Source organism: Mastigoproctus giganteus, chromosome 1, assembly GCF_048544385.1.
Source record: "Mastigoproctus giganteus isolate SK-2022 chromosome 1, ASM4854438v1, whole genome shotgun sequence".
NCBI classification, from domain to species: Eukaryota; Metazoa; Arthropoda; class Arachnida; order Uropygi; family Thelyphonidae; genus Mastigoproctus; species Mastigoproctus giganteus.
Window position 1 is genome coordinate 95,607,530 of NC_143575.1, and position 15,073 is coordinate 95,622,602.

Consider the following 15,073-nt stretch of genomic DNA (forward strand, 5'->3'; position numbering starts at 1 on the left):
AGGGAGACTTATTGGAACGCAGTTGACCCTAGCAGTATAATACCACCCGCCGATTGATCCCAGTCGAGCCGGTCCGGGACCACCCGTCTCGTCGAAGCAGGGGCCAAAGTGGTGTATTAAGGCTGGGCCCCTCAACCACCAGGATCCCCCTTTCCGCTTCCACGGGTCGCGGCGCACGGCTGCACACGCCGGATTCCAATGATGTAACCCTGGAACCAAGGTATGGGCGTTGGATCCCAGTGATGCTAATCTGGAAAACCAGCAGCATCACTGGGAGGTCCCCTCACCACGTACAGGTGCCCACGTCGAGGGGTAGTCTGTTGTATAGGGGACTGACAGGCAGCGATTATTATTGGGAATTGCTGATTTGGCTGCGGTGTCAGCCAAATCATTTCCCCTAATCCCAACGTGGCTAGGAATCCAGCAGAAGCGGATATCATATTCACATTCATGGAGGAAATGAATCTTCTGCTGAATAACAGACAGAACTAGATGAGGATTATATCTCACAGATATTAAAGCCTGTAACACGCTAAGGGAGTCGGAATATAAAATGAACCGTTGGTATTGGAATTTACTAATGTGATCCAAGGCTAACTCTATAGCGTGCAGCTCTGCAGTAAATATGCTGCACTCAGAGGGAATCTGCTCCGATGTAGTGCTGTCTGTAAAGACAGCAGCAGATCCCAAATATGATTCCAACTTCGAACTGTCTGTGTAAACTGGCACGAAGTCAGAATGTTCAGCTCAGTGTGCGGAATAAAGCTGCAGGTAGACCGATGATGGAGTGTCCAACTTTCCCCAATTTCTAAGGGACAAGTCACGTGGCAGGACATGAGCATGCCAGGGTGGAAGGGGTTGCTTTGGTGTTTGGGCAACCTTGTCTACCTCGATATTAAGTGCTTTGAGTAGCTCTTGGAGACGAATACCAAAAGGATGATTGGCAGTCTTGCGGGTGTTGTACAAATTTTCCCATCGTGGCTCAAAAACAAATGGACATGTGGGATGGTCTGGCAGGGATTTCAGTTTTAAAGCGTACTTTAGAGACAACTGCTTACGTCGAAGCGTGGTTCATTTGCTTCGTTATACAAGCTCTGGACAGGAGATGTTCGATATGTTCCAATAGCAATACGGAGAGCCTGATGAAGGACAGGATCCAGCCATCGAAGTACACTGTCTCTGACCGAATTGTATACCAGGGACCCGTAATCTAGTCTGGATCGTACAAGTGCACGGTAGATGCGTAGTAGGGTGCATCGACCCGCAACCCAAGATGTAGAGGAAAGAGAGTGCAGGATGGTCTGGGATGGTCTGGCAGGGATTTCAGTTTTAAAGCGTACTTTAAAGACAACTGCTTACATCGAAACGATAACGGTGGTTCGTTTGCTTCGATGTATAAACTCTGGACAGGAGATGTTTGAAATGCTCCAGTAGCGATACGGAGGGCCTGATGATGGACAGAGTCCAGCCATCGAAAGACACTGTCTCTGGGTGAGGAATATACCTGGTACCCATAACCTAATTTGGATCGCACAAGTGCACGGTAAAGCCGTAGAAGGGTGCATTGATCTGCTCCCCAAGATGTAGAGGAGAGCGAGCGGAGAATATTAAGCCCTCGAGTGCACTTTGTGCGGAGTTCACGAATGTGATCCAGAAAGGTCAGTTTTTTATCAAATATGAGTCCCAAGAATTTTGTGTCTGCTGCTACTGGAATAGCATTTTGTCCGAGCCTTAATTCAGGTTCAGGATGAAGATTACGCTTACGACAAAAGTGTACGCAAACGGTCTTCTCCGGCGAGAACCTGAAGCCATTAGCAAGTGCCCAGGAATTAAGGCGATCAATGGCTTTCTGCAGTTGTCTTTCAATAACCCTCATGTTGCATGACTGGCAAAATATGCTAAAGGCATCAACAAAGAGCGCTCAGTTTACAGTTGGAGGATATTTTATTGAATTTACTTTGATAGCGAAAAGCATGACACTGATCCTTGTGGTATTTCCTCCTTTTGGCTGAAGGAAAGAGAGAGGGAGGATCCCACACGAACTTGGAAAGATTGATTGGCTAAAAATTTTGAATAAAAAAGGGGAGATGCCCTGTAAGGCCTAGGCTATGTAAATCTTTTAAGATGCCAAATCTCCAAGTTGTGTCATATGCTTTCTCCATGTCAAAGAACACTGACACGAAGGGTTCGCGTTTTAGGAAAGCATCCCAGATGGATGTTTCCAGTCTGATTAGATGGTCCAAAGTGGACCGGTTCCTTTGGAAACCGCACTGGATGTTGGAGAGAAGGTCATTTGATTCTAAATACCAAATTAAACGAAAATTAACCATTCTCTCCAGAATTTTGCTCATACAGCTAGTCAGAGCAATAGGACGGTAATTAGTAGTGACTTTTGGATCCTTTCCTGACTTAGCAAAGGCAAGAACGATTGCCTTGCGCCAGGAATCCGGAAACTGCCCCTCAATAAAGATTCTGTTATATAGAAGAAGCAGATAATCCATAGATTTGGGTGAAAGATGCTTAATCATTTCATAATGGATGCCATCAGGTCCAACAGCACTTGCTTTGGAAAGGGTGAGCGCTCTTTTCAGTTTCTCTATAGTGAATGCCCCATTGTAGGGATAGAGGCCCTTGGACTTAAAATTAAGTGCCTGTTTTTCAATTTTATGTTTCAGGACCAGGAACTCTGGGGAAGACGAAAATGTTGCACAGATGTTAGAGAAAGTCTCCCCAAGAGAACTGGCCATTGTAGTTGAATCTGCAATAGCACATCCATTATAATCTAGGATTGAAGAAGGCTGGGATGTATATTTTCCCTTCATTTTCCAGATTTTATCCCAGATTACCTTAGAATTGGTAGCCTGGTTAATAGATGATGTAAAACGGATCCATGATTCCTTTTGACTCTGATGGCAAATGTAGCGTGCTTTGGCTCGTGCACGTTTGAAGGCTATTAAATTAACAGTGGTAGGATATCGGCGGAATATTCCCCATGCTTTGTTTTGAGCCTTTTTTACTGCTGTGCATTGTGAATTCCACTAAGGTTTGGGAAATGGTGGAAACCCGGTAGATGTTTTTGGAACAGCATTCGCAGCTGCTTGGATGATAATTTCTGTGATGTATGTCACTGCTTCATTGATCGGCTCCTGACTGACCGTACTGAGGTCAAAATTTGCCTGATGTTGGAAGGCAGTCCAGTTAGCCGGATCAATCTTCCACCGTGGTAACCTGAAGGGAAGACATGGTCTCCCACTGTGTAACAAGGTTATCACAGGGAAGTGGTCACTTCCGTATGGATTCTCCTCCACTTCCCAAATGAGTGAAGGGAGTAGAGCAGGGGAGCAGATAGAGAGGTCAATGGCAGAAAAAGTACGGGTAGGCATGTGGAAGAAGGTATTTGTTCCAATATTTAGAAGGGAAAGGTCATTGTCATTTAGCATGCGCTCTATGACACGTCCCCTTCCATTGATGTTAGCACTACCCCACAGGGTAGTATGTCCATTAAAATCCCCGAGAAGTAAGAGAGGGGGAGCCAACTGCGTTACAAGATCATCAAGGTCTTCCTGGGAGATGTCAGTCCCAGGTGGCAAATAAATAGAGCACACAATTAATAAAAATCCCACTGAAATGCAAATTGCAACAGCCTCTATGCTGGTTGTAAGTAGCAAAGGTTGAACTGGGGTCAGGTCGCCGACAAGGACAGGCCCTTCTTCATGAGCAGGACCATCCGCAATTCTATCCTTACAAAAAAAATGTGATGTTATGCATGGTGGGATCATCATTTGCTTTTAGATAAGTCTCCTGCAAGCAAAAGCAAACTGGCTCGTGCTTTTGCAGGAGGGCCTTGATGTCATCAGTATTTCGCCGGAATCCACGACAATTCCATTGTAGTAATTTAGCCATTATTTGGGCTTTGTGGATCCATCAGGTGGCTTCCGAGATGCTGAGGGTTTCATTTTGTCAGTCTTGGAGTTATCTCTTTTGGGGAAGTATGGACACTGTCCTGCGTCCATTTCATCCTCTGCAAAGAGTTCCAAGACTGAATCATCACATACCTACTTGGTTTTGGCATCCATTTTTTCTTGCCCTGACATCGGCAGTTCAGTTTTCTGTAATGTTAATTTAGTGCTCGCTTTTGGTAATACTGGAGCACTGGGAGGTGCTGATATTAGAGTGGCAGCTGACTGAGAGTTTTGGGTGGGCTTTTCTGACCTCAATAAATAATGAGCAATAGGAGTGAAAGAGTCCCTTGGGGGGAACAGTCACATCAGTTTAGGTCCCGATGGTACTCTTACCAGAAATTTTCTGGGCGTATGAGGGCTTGCCGCTAGTTATAGGTTGGATGCATTTTCTGGCCTCCTGGTAGGAAATGTTCAGCTCTGTTTTCAGTTTCTGAATCTCTTTTTTGTCCTTCCACCACTGGCATGCTCAAGAGTATGCAGATTATTCTCCTTGGCAGTTAATACAATTTGGCTTAGGAACTAGACATTTCTTACTCTTGTGATCTTTGCCACCACATAGAGCACAGGGTTACACAACAAGCTGTTCATGTGTAGCGATACTTTTGACATCTAAAACACCTCAGTGGATTTGGTTATCTAAATTGCCTCACTGGGCAGTTTAGATTGCCTGCCTTGATGGCACTTGGAGGCTGTGGGGTGTTGAATGCAAGTATGAGAACTCGAGTAGGGATAAGATTCACATCCTTTCGAATGGATATTTGCTTGACAGCTGTCACTGCTTGTTCTTTCAATTCAGAGCAGATCTCTTCGGAAATGTGAAGAAGATCCCATTCTGATATGACATCGCCTGAAAAGTTCAGCTCTGTGGAGGTTACAATAATAGGTATTCCACCAATCAATGTGGCTTTCAAGATTTTTTCGGCACGCTTTGTATTTGATGCTTCGATTAAAATATCTCCAGAACTCGGCCGTTTTACAAATTTATTTGATCCTGCCATCCTTCTAATCCTTTCTGGATAGAGAAGGGTGACATTTTTCCCAACTGACTGCTATCCAATGGAATGGAATGAAGAATGAGGAAAAGAGGTGTCACAGATGGTGTTTTATCCTCAGTTCTGGCTCTTTTAACAGAATTGGTGTCATATCATCTTATCATCTTATCTTACTCATATGAGATTTAAACTACTCATATGAGTAAGATAAAAATTTTAGATGCCTAAGTATCTCACCCACCAAGGAGCCCTAAGAAGAGACACCCACTCGGGAATTAGCTTGTTGTTGTTGTTATGGGGGTTTCACGGTGCATAAGCTACTTAGCTATAATGCGCCTATTTGCTTATTATAAAAAGGAAATCAGAAAGTCTCATACAGTCAGTAAGGTCCTTAATCAGAAAAGATTAAAAATTCCAGTTTGCTTGAGGAATCGGGAACTAGCACGTACACGAATGGGACATCATAACCACATTTCTAATAAGTCTTGATCCCTTCCCAGGACCAAAGGGACGGAGAATAATTGGAATGCAGTTCACCTAGCAGTAAGAACCACCCGCCGATTGACCCCAGTCAGGCCGATCTGGGACCTCCCATCTTGTCGAAACAGGGGCCAAAGTGGTGCATCAGGGCTGGACCCCCTCACCTACCATGATCCCCTTTTCCGAGTTTCCATGGGCTGCAGCGCATGGCCGCACACGCCGGACTCCAATGATATAACCCTGGAACCAATGTATGGGCATTAGATCCCAGTGATGCTAATCTGGAATGTGAGCAGCATCACTGTGAGAGGTCCCCTCACCACGCATGGGTGACCACGCTGAGGGGCAATGCAGGGGAGAAAAGCAATTATGAGTTTGCAGTAAGTCTAGCTGTAGAGGTGCACTAGAAATGCTTGATCACAATTGCTTGGCACTAGGGTCTGAATAATATGGTATAACTAACACAGTATGTAAATAATGTGTCTGTGTGTACTTTTATTAATTTTGCTAGTTTAATATTGACTGTTTAATTTTTGTTTTTGATGAATATTTAAGTAAAGCTTAAATTAAATTGGCTAGTCCAAAAATTGGACACTGGAAATACATCTCACCTTAATAACATATAAATGTGACATATGTAAAAAAAAAACATCAATGTAACATTCTGTTACACTGAATGTAACAGTGTAACATTCTGTTACACTGTTACATTCTAATTTACATTTTTTTCAACATATGTCACATTCAAATGGCAACACATGCCAAAAATTGCTGATGTAAATCAGAAACTACTTATTTAGGTTAATTTTAAGAAAATAAAGTAATTTTTCTGGGCTGAAGAAGAAGAAAAATATAAATTAATATTTATGATTCTTACCCATCTGGGTGCTTTAAAAGCTTTATCTGACTGATCAGTTTCCGTTAATGATAACGAATAATCCTTAACAGACGTGGTGAAATGTTGAGATGAGCTGCCCAACAAAGGAAGATGCAAAAGGGGATAACTGCAAAATTTAATATGCCATTAAGTATGTTTACAGAGCAACAAATAAAATATTTTAATGTACAGGTACATAATATATACTGAGTGGTCACTTTATTAAGTACACCTAACAAATAGGAAGCCTATTTGGCAGATGTACCTAACAGCCTGAATTTGTAACAGTATGGACTCCAGGCATTCAAAAGCATGCCACAGGGATGTTAGCCCATGTTCACTCATATGTTTCCCAAAGCTGCATTATCTGTGAATCCTACCAATAACTAGATTATACTAACTCTATACACTATTATAATACAGGACTGCAGGGGATACACAAATAATGCTTAGGTGTTTAAATGGAAGTTTTTCTTCCAGAAATTGCTTGGTTTGTTCACTTAGATTAAGTAAAACTGTTCAAGACAGAAAATAATATGGCTACCAAGAAGTTACAGCTAAGACACTGAGGCCGAGGTTGATAACATTTTTTTTTTTTTTTTTTTTTGTAGTTGTTGGCGCATCGGCTTCTGTGGCCATGGTGCACCTACCAAGGTTTTTGCAGTACTTTGATCCAAGCCAGAGGCGGGATTCGAACCCGCAACCTTTGGGTTGCCAGGCAGGCACTTTACCCACCCGGCTAGCCCGGTCAGCACCCCACGACATAGCAGAAATTGTCCTAAGTAGATTCAGCTTTCTTAGACAGGTTGTATGAATATGCTTAATATGTTCTAAAAAACTTAATTTTTTATCCAGAATTACTGCAAGAAATCTAATACTTTGTTGATAAGCAATTGGATAAGAATCAAGTTGTAAATCTGGATAGGGATGTAAACTTCATTTACAGCAAAAGTGTATTGCTGTTGTTTTTTGCTTTGAGAGTCGATAACCATTATTTTTTGCCCACTGGACAAGCTTGTTAATTATGCCTTGAAGTTGTCTTTCAATTACACACATATTTTGAGAGTGACACGACATTGACAGCTCATCAGCATACAGGCATGTTTCCACTGTGTCAGGAATGCATGTAGTAATTGAATTAATCCTGATAGAGAAGAATGTGGCACTAAGCACAGAACCCTGAGGGACTCCTTCTTGCACAGATGTTTGCGAGAGAGCAGAGTGAATACATACTTGAAAGGACCTATTGCTCAAAAAGTTACGGATAATTTTTGGAAGATGACCTCGAAGACCGGATTTGAAGAGATCATGGAGAATCCCATATCGCCAGGTTGTGTCGAAAGCTTTTTCAATGTCAAGACATACCATCACTAGGTGTTCATTCCTGAGAAATGCATTTTGAATGTTTCCTTCAGCTTTCACCATGAGGTCAAGTGTTGACCTCATGGTTGGTTGGTTGGTTGGTTATTAGGATTTTTATGGTGCATCAGCATCTAAGGCTACAGTGTGCCAATTTAACCTCATGGTGACCCTAGGATATTTTCCATCTCCAGGAACCATGTCAACCTGGCATTAATCATTTTCTCTAATGTCTTTCCCAAACAGCTGATTAAAGCAATAAATCTGTAATTTGTTGGATCAGAATGGTCCTTTCCAGGTTTTGGGAAAGCTAGTACAATGGAATGACACCAGCTAATAGAGTAGTAATTCTCAAGAAAGATTCTATTATATAGTTTCAGAAGAGCAGACTGGGCCTCTTCACTCAAATGACATAGCATTGCATAATAGATTCCATTAGGGCCAGCAGCACTGTTTTTTTATCGTAAAAGTGCACTGCTTAACTCTGTTATGGTGAGGGGTACAGGAAGCTGGTGTGTAGTATTGAAATATAGATATTTTTCGGCCTGTACTTTATGTGACTGAAAGGTTGGAATCATATGCAGTTACAGCTGAAAGTGTTTCAAATGTTTTACACCTAAAGAATTTGCAATTTCAAGAGGATTACAGATTTCTTTCCCTTTTAAAAGTAGAATCAGAGTAGTTATAGGAGGGTATTTTCCATTAATTTTTCTCACTTTATTCCAAACTGTTTTGATGTCTGTGGTTCTGTTTATAGTGGAGGTATTATCGGGACCATGTCTCTTTTTTTGCTTACACATTGTATATGACAAGCTTTAGCTCTAGCTCTTTTAAAATTTATCAGATTAGTTGAGGTTGGGATTTTACGAAATAAATTCCAGTATTTATTCTTTCTTTTTTGGCATCCCTATAGGCTTCGTTCCACCATAATTTTGGGCGCGAGCAGACTTTGATAAATGATTTGGGTATGGTGGTTTCTGCAGCTGCCATTATAGAACACAAACATCATTTAAGTTGGCTCGAAGTCCGCGACAATTAGACTATGATTCTATGCATTACTGAGTATTATCAGGCGTATCTGTTTGCTTACGGGATGCAGTTTGTTTACGCTTGTCTATTCTTGTGTTTTATTTTTTTTTGGGAATATTGGTCTACTGATATCCATGTCTTCCTCTGCATGTATTTCAAGAAGTGTATCAACTTCATGTGATTTTGTATCAATGTCCATGTTATTGGTTTCAGATTTTTGGCTCTCTCCTTCAGAACTTGTGGGCTTTATTGGGTGTGGTACAGAGGTGTGTTTACAGAAAGACTTTTTTCTTTCAGTGAGGAAAGGACTGATCTTGCCCAGTCAGAGATATTGACATGCTTGGAGGAACTGGGCAATCGGTCTGTACTGTTACAGAGTGCTGTGGCTTTTGCACAACTGAAGCATAAGAAGGCAATTTAGTAGACACTAAAAACTGTTTCTTTTGCCTCATGATATGGCACTTTGTTTCCAACTCTGTATTTTTGGATTTTCTTTTCCTTCTACCATTGGGTGCACTCCTTTGAGTATGCCGAATGATTTTTTTGGCAATTTGGACAGCACTGCATTTCAGTAGTACAGTCTGTGTGTATGTGCTCTTTTGAACCACAAGAGGCACAGGTAGTAACACCTCCGCAGACTGCTTGGGAGTGGCCAAACTTCTGACACTTAAAACAGCAGACTGGGCTAGGAATGTATAATCTAATTCTACATCTCAAATATCCAGCTTTTATGGTTAATGACAGAGTTGGTGTACTCAATGTTAGAATTACTGTGCAAGTAGGAGTAAGTACTCCATCTTTCTTGATGACTATCCTTCTCAGATGACATTTTGATCATTTAGTTCTTGAACAATCCCTTCCTCTGAAACATTAAGGAGATCCCACTCTGCTATTACCCCTTTAGAGGAGTTCAAGGTGGCATGTGGGGTAACCTTTGTGGGAATTCCACCAAATGTAGATATTCTAAGCAGTCTTTCTAAGTGTTTATGTTCACTCATCTCAACTAGAAGGTCTCCAGATTGGAGTCTTCAGACCATTTTTGGAGGGTCAGGCACATTTTCAAAACATTTCTGGATTAAAAATGGGGAAAGCTTATTCAGTGGGTTGCCTATCAAGGAGTGTAGAATTAGAAAACGAGGAGCAGGATTTTCAGTTCCTTCTTTTTTCTGCCTCTTTGCACTGGATGTAGTTATATCATCCCTGGTCGATGGAGCTGGATCAAGAGATCCATAATTGTTTCTTCTCCCGCTATCCATCGGAGCTCCCTTTTGCCCTGGGAGAGTGAGTTTCTTCTCCCGGGTTACCGGCCCTGCCACTTGGTTGTCACAGGTAAAAGCTCACAATTACATTCACTTTCCAACGAAAAAACCATAACATATATAACTCTGCTAAATATGTCAACATGACTTCAACATTTATCTTAATGGGTGTGAATTTCTTCTAGAATCATCAGCCATAGCAACATTTATGGTTGACGTTCGGTAGCATGCTCTATTGGGAGCTACAGAGACAAGCACATATTTCTTTGAACTTCATGGCTTTTGAAATTAAAATTCATCGTGGGTGTCATAGGTAAAAACCTGTGACACCCACAGATGAATTTTAATTTCATTTTAATTTCACACAAAAAGCTCACAATTACATTGATTTTCCAACTGGCAAAATCATAACATATACAACTCTGCTAAATGATTTTGGCATAAAAGGAAGAATTTGATTATTCAAGGCTTCAAGATTAAAAAAAGCACCTCTGCTTCACTGCCTTTTTTGCTCATTTTGTTAACACTAATGAGGTATCTGAGAATTGCAAAGGGAGTGTACTGAGACAGAGTGATTTAAGATAGGAAAAAAAAAGTTCCATCAAGTTAGTTTTACAAGCTTTTACAGAAATGTCAAAAAAAAAAAAAGAACCTCTGTATTTATAAACATGCTCATTTTATGAGCTCACTTTTCAGCAGTACATATATCTGTGATCAAGAGTTTTCCAGTGACCTCTCAAAATCCCATACCACTGATGGCCACCTTGAGAGTTGACTCCAGTTTGTTGCACATCTTCAGTTATTCTAATATACATTACCTTCTTTGTGAAATGTAGGGCCAGGTTTCTTGCTGACTATTGAAAAATTTTGATAATATTCCACTTCTCTGTATTGCTTTCCTTTGATGTATCTTCCTTAATACTTAATATTTTACGATTAGTGTCATATAATAATTGCAAAGTATTTTTGAATTTGATTATTAAATGTAAAAAGTTTAAACTGAAAATGTAAACAATGATCAACAAAAATAAAATGCTATTTTGAAAAATGCATACACATTAATTATAGGAAACTAATTTTTATTTTTGCTAATGTGGCCCTCGCTTTCAACTTTCATCTGTTTTGGATGCATCTGGTCTAGACACTGCATATTCCAAATACTGCAAAACTGACACTTGAATTACACCACTCTATAATACATCTGATGTGAATGTGGATATTTCATGAAATATACAGGAATTGGAAAATATCTGCAAGAAATATTTATTATAATGAGATAACCAAATGAAGTTTTTCAACCTCCTAGCATACCTGTTATTAAATGGAACCTGCAGACTCAAAAAATTAATTACCGACCTTAGTGCAGATTTAGTGCTTTTTGAAGTACAACTTCATTATATTAAAATGAAAGAAAAAAAAACTTTATATTATGCAGGAAGCTTTATTATATTGAACTCATATTTCTTAAATGTTCATTGATGTTATTTCTCTTTTAATATTGCATACTAAATGTTGTAACCATTTCAGACTCACACATACAAATATAACAGATGACATGGAATTATTGTTCCCCCTACATTTTTAACAAGGATAATCTGTAATGTAGGTTTATATTGAATAAAGAAGTTAGAGAATACACAAATATACCAACAAAGATATGAAATATATATAAAACGCTTCTGTATACACCAATAAGAATGATTTTTTCAAAATAAAAATGCACAATATGTAAACAAGACTAGAAGAAAAGGAAAAGAAAAATAAACAATGAGTCCTCTGTTACTATATGACTATTATGCAGGCGATAATATGAAGACAAGCAAAAATGCCAATACTTTTAAAGTATATGTTACAATAAAAATTTAGAAATGAGCTATTCTAAACTAAATGAAATGTAGAAGTTTCCTCCCCCCCAAGGACCGTTATCAGTAACAATGATATGCAGCAGGCATGCATCACACACCAGCATTTTTACAGATTCAACTCCAGCAACAGCTTAACTGCAGGCATGGCAAACTGTGATCAATGACACTTGTTTCATAGAACAGACTGCCAAGTGAATATAGTAAGTCCCCGACTCGCGTAACTTCAGACATACGTAAATTTGTTTTAATCAAATTTTTTTTTTTTTTTTTAGGATTGTAAAATTTAAAACAATAAAAAAAAAAAATGAGCAATCAATAACGACGAACAAAGCATGCACAATAAACTTTTTTTATTGTGCTAAGTACGGTACAAGTACTAGAAACAATAGTTCTCATCACGGCGACATAGCCAGGAGGTTTACATAAGGAATGATACATGTGATTAATTGGTAAAATTAATAGTTACATGGGATATTATAAGTTACACAAAAATAAAGCATGTAAATTGAAATTATAAGTAAGAAACAAGTTTACAAAGCTTGAACCATAGGAATGAAGAGAAGATTCTGAAAATTTATTCTTTTTTTTTTTTTTTTTAATATGACTGAAGATTTCAGAGAAGGGGGAAACATTTCACCATAAAAACATAAAAACCCACATAATTCCAGCTATCAGTATTATTGCAAATGCAATTAAGATCGAGTTTACTACCCATTTATAATGAATTGCCCAATAAACCAGAAAGTGCAAATTGTTTTTATTGTTTTATGGTCATAACCTCCAGAAGTGTGCTTCAGTAAAATGTAGACTCACGTGAGGTGATAAGAGTGTTTCTGCCTTAACCCTGTGAAGCTCTTTACAGAAAATTTCATTTTGACCCTTATCATGGTGTCAACTAAGAGAATAAGTGACATCAGTACTAGTAAATCTACCAAGAAGAGGAAAGTGATCCATTTGGATCAGAAAATTAAAATAAGGATATATGAAAATGGTCAAACATTAACTATATCCCATGGAATTCAAATTGTCAGTGTCAATAGTGAACACAATAATAAAGGACAAAGACAGAACATGAGAAGCAGTGAAGAGCTCAGCACAATGAAGTCAACTATACTGTAATAAACAAAGCTATGGAAAACATTAATTTTTACAGTACGATAACATGCATTTTTCCGTCCTTTTATGTTTTCCTTTCTTATGTACCACTCCGGCTACTTCACCACTGTTGCCAGATAAAGTTAATTGAACAAATTAAAAATATATAACTATTTTTCTATATATATATATATATATATATATAACTAATATATAAAAAATATATAACTAATTAATTGAAAATTATATAACTATTTTTCTGTATATATAACCAGTGCTTTTTTTTGTAAAAAAAATATGTGCCGGTAAAATGATTACCGGCACATATTTTTTCCTGATAACAAAGAATGACTTTGCTATCAGGAAAAATTGAAAATTAAAAGGATATGAAAAGTACTCTAAAAATTTTTTTTTTTTTTTGATATTGTTACTTTAGTAGTAATATTTTTAGAATAAGAACAACAAATTAAGTATATTAACACAGTTTATTAAGCATAAATTTATTATTCAAGTATATAAAAAAGTGAGTAAAATAAGTAAAAAATAATAGCATAAGTAAAAATAATTTTATAATAAAGTTTTTGTAGAATATTCTAAATTTTTATTAAGTTCTCATCCGACACACTATGCCAGGGGGTCAGCAACCTTTTTTGAGTGAAGAGCCAATTTTGATCTAATTAAAAAAAAAAGAAAGAGAGAGAGAGAATCAGAAGAGCCGCACCACAGCTCAAGCTGGGAGTGGGGGGGCAAGAGTTCTTTAATGGAATAGAGTGGGAAGGTGTTTATTAAAAAAAATATATCTTAAAATATTTTTATTAATACTGAAAAAACGTAACAAACATCCAATTAATAAGTACAAATTAATGTGACTTTTGCTGATGAACTTTTTGAGCGAGTCTCTCAACATCATTCGAGTATGTCGTAATTAAACATGCTCGCATTGTTCAGACGACAGTTACTTGATTTATTTTTAATATAGTTCATGTTCAAAAATATTTGCTCACAGAAATAAGTGGAACCAAAAACTGAGAGAAGTCCAAATGCAAATATTTTCAAATTTATATATTAGTCCGGTAAGCTACTCCATGCATCGAACACAATTTGGTCTGCATTTAAACTCATCTATTGCTGCCCATTTGTGTAGAATTGCAAGGGCAGCCTTTTGCCTCTCCAAATCCTCAATTTCAGTTTTAAGGCATTTTACTCTTGCACTCCACATGTCCTTCATTTTTAAGTCCTCTTAACTCCATTTCAAATTATGCTTAATGTGAGCTGTAAAGTTAAAGAACCGCAGTTATGTGTTAAAAGAGCTGCATGCGGCTCACGAGCCATAGGTTGCCGACCCCTATCCTATGCCGACTTATTTTCTTCCTCTTTGTGTGTCAGTTGCTGAATGACGTTTCTGAAGCAGCCATGAAGTGACATATTTTGCTGGATCGAAGCATGTCAGCGGTGGGCCTACAATTTTAAGAAACAGTAGTGAAGAAACTTTTTGTCATCAAATTCAGATTCATTTGTAAAAATCCTCATTCACATTCGCTTGATGAAATTAGTATCGTGATCAGAGCGTTCATCAAATTCTTCAATTCTTCTGAAACCTTCTTATCAATTAGGTATCCACGAATTGCATCTCTTTAATTTAACTGTAACCTAACTGACAATTTTCTAACTTCGCTTTCACCAAATGCCAAAAATTCATGTTTAGAAGGTTTAATACCTTCATTGTCCTCGTTTTCCATCTCTCATCATCAGTATTGTCACTAGTTCTTAAATTGAAATTTTTTCTTTTCTTTTCTTTTTTTTGAAACTGTCCAAAATATCGATGTCATTTGGATATTCAGGTACTGTGACCATGTAAACAGAGATAGGGAAAATTTACGGAAAAATGCAGATAACGCACTTCCACGAAACAACAAATGATTATTTGTTGGGGTAAAAGAAAATCACTTTTCTAATTCTCGAACAGGGCGCTTACACTTGATTCACAGAGGCGTCCAACCTATGGCCCACGAGGAAAGTGAACTAAAACAGCATTTTAAATTTTGTTAATTATCAAAAAAATTCTCATTAAATGTTTTGTTCAGTAATGTAGTTGTGTATTGTACTTAATAAAATTTTCAAATATTTTCAATTTTAGTTTTACATGCAACAAGAT

General features: G+C 38.3%; 1 protein-coding gene across 1 annotated transcript in view; it reads right to left on the reverse strand.

The window, feature by feature from the left end:
- Nucleotides 1-15,073, reverse strand: part of SCAP (SREBP cleavage activating protein) — a 512,327-nt gene that overhangs the window by 432,443 nt on the left and 64,811 nt on the right. The window contains exon 3 of the mRNA XM_090380371.1: nucleotides 6,312-6,438. Within this exon, the coding sequence (XP_090236497.1) occupies nucleotides 6,312-6,438 (127 nt within the window). The remainder of the gene's footprint in view (nucleotides 1-6,311; nucleotides 6,439-15,073) is intronic.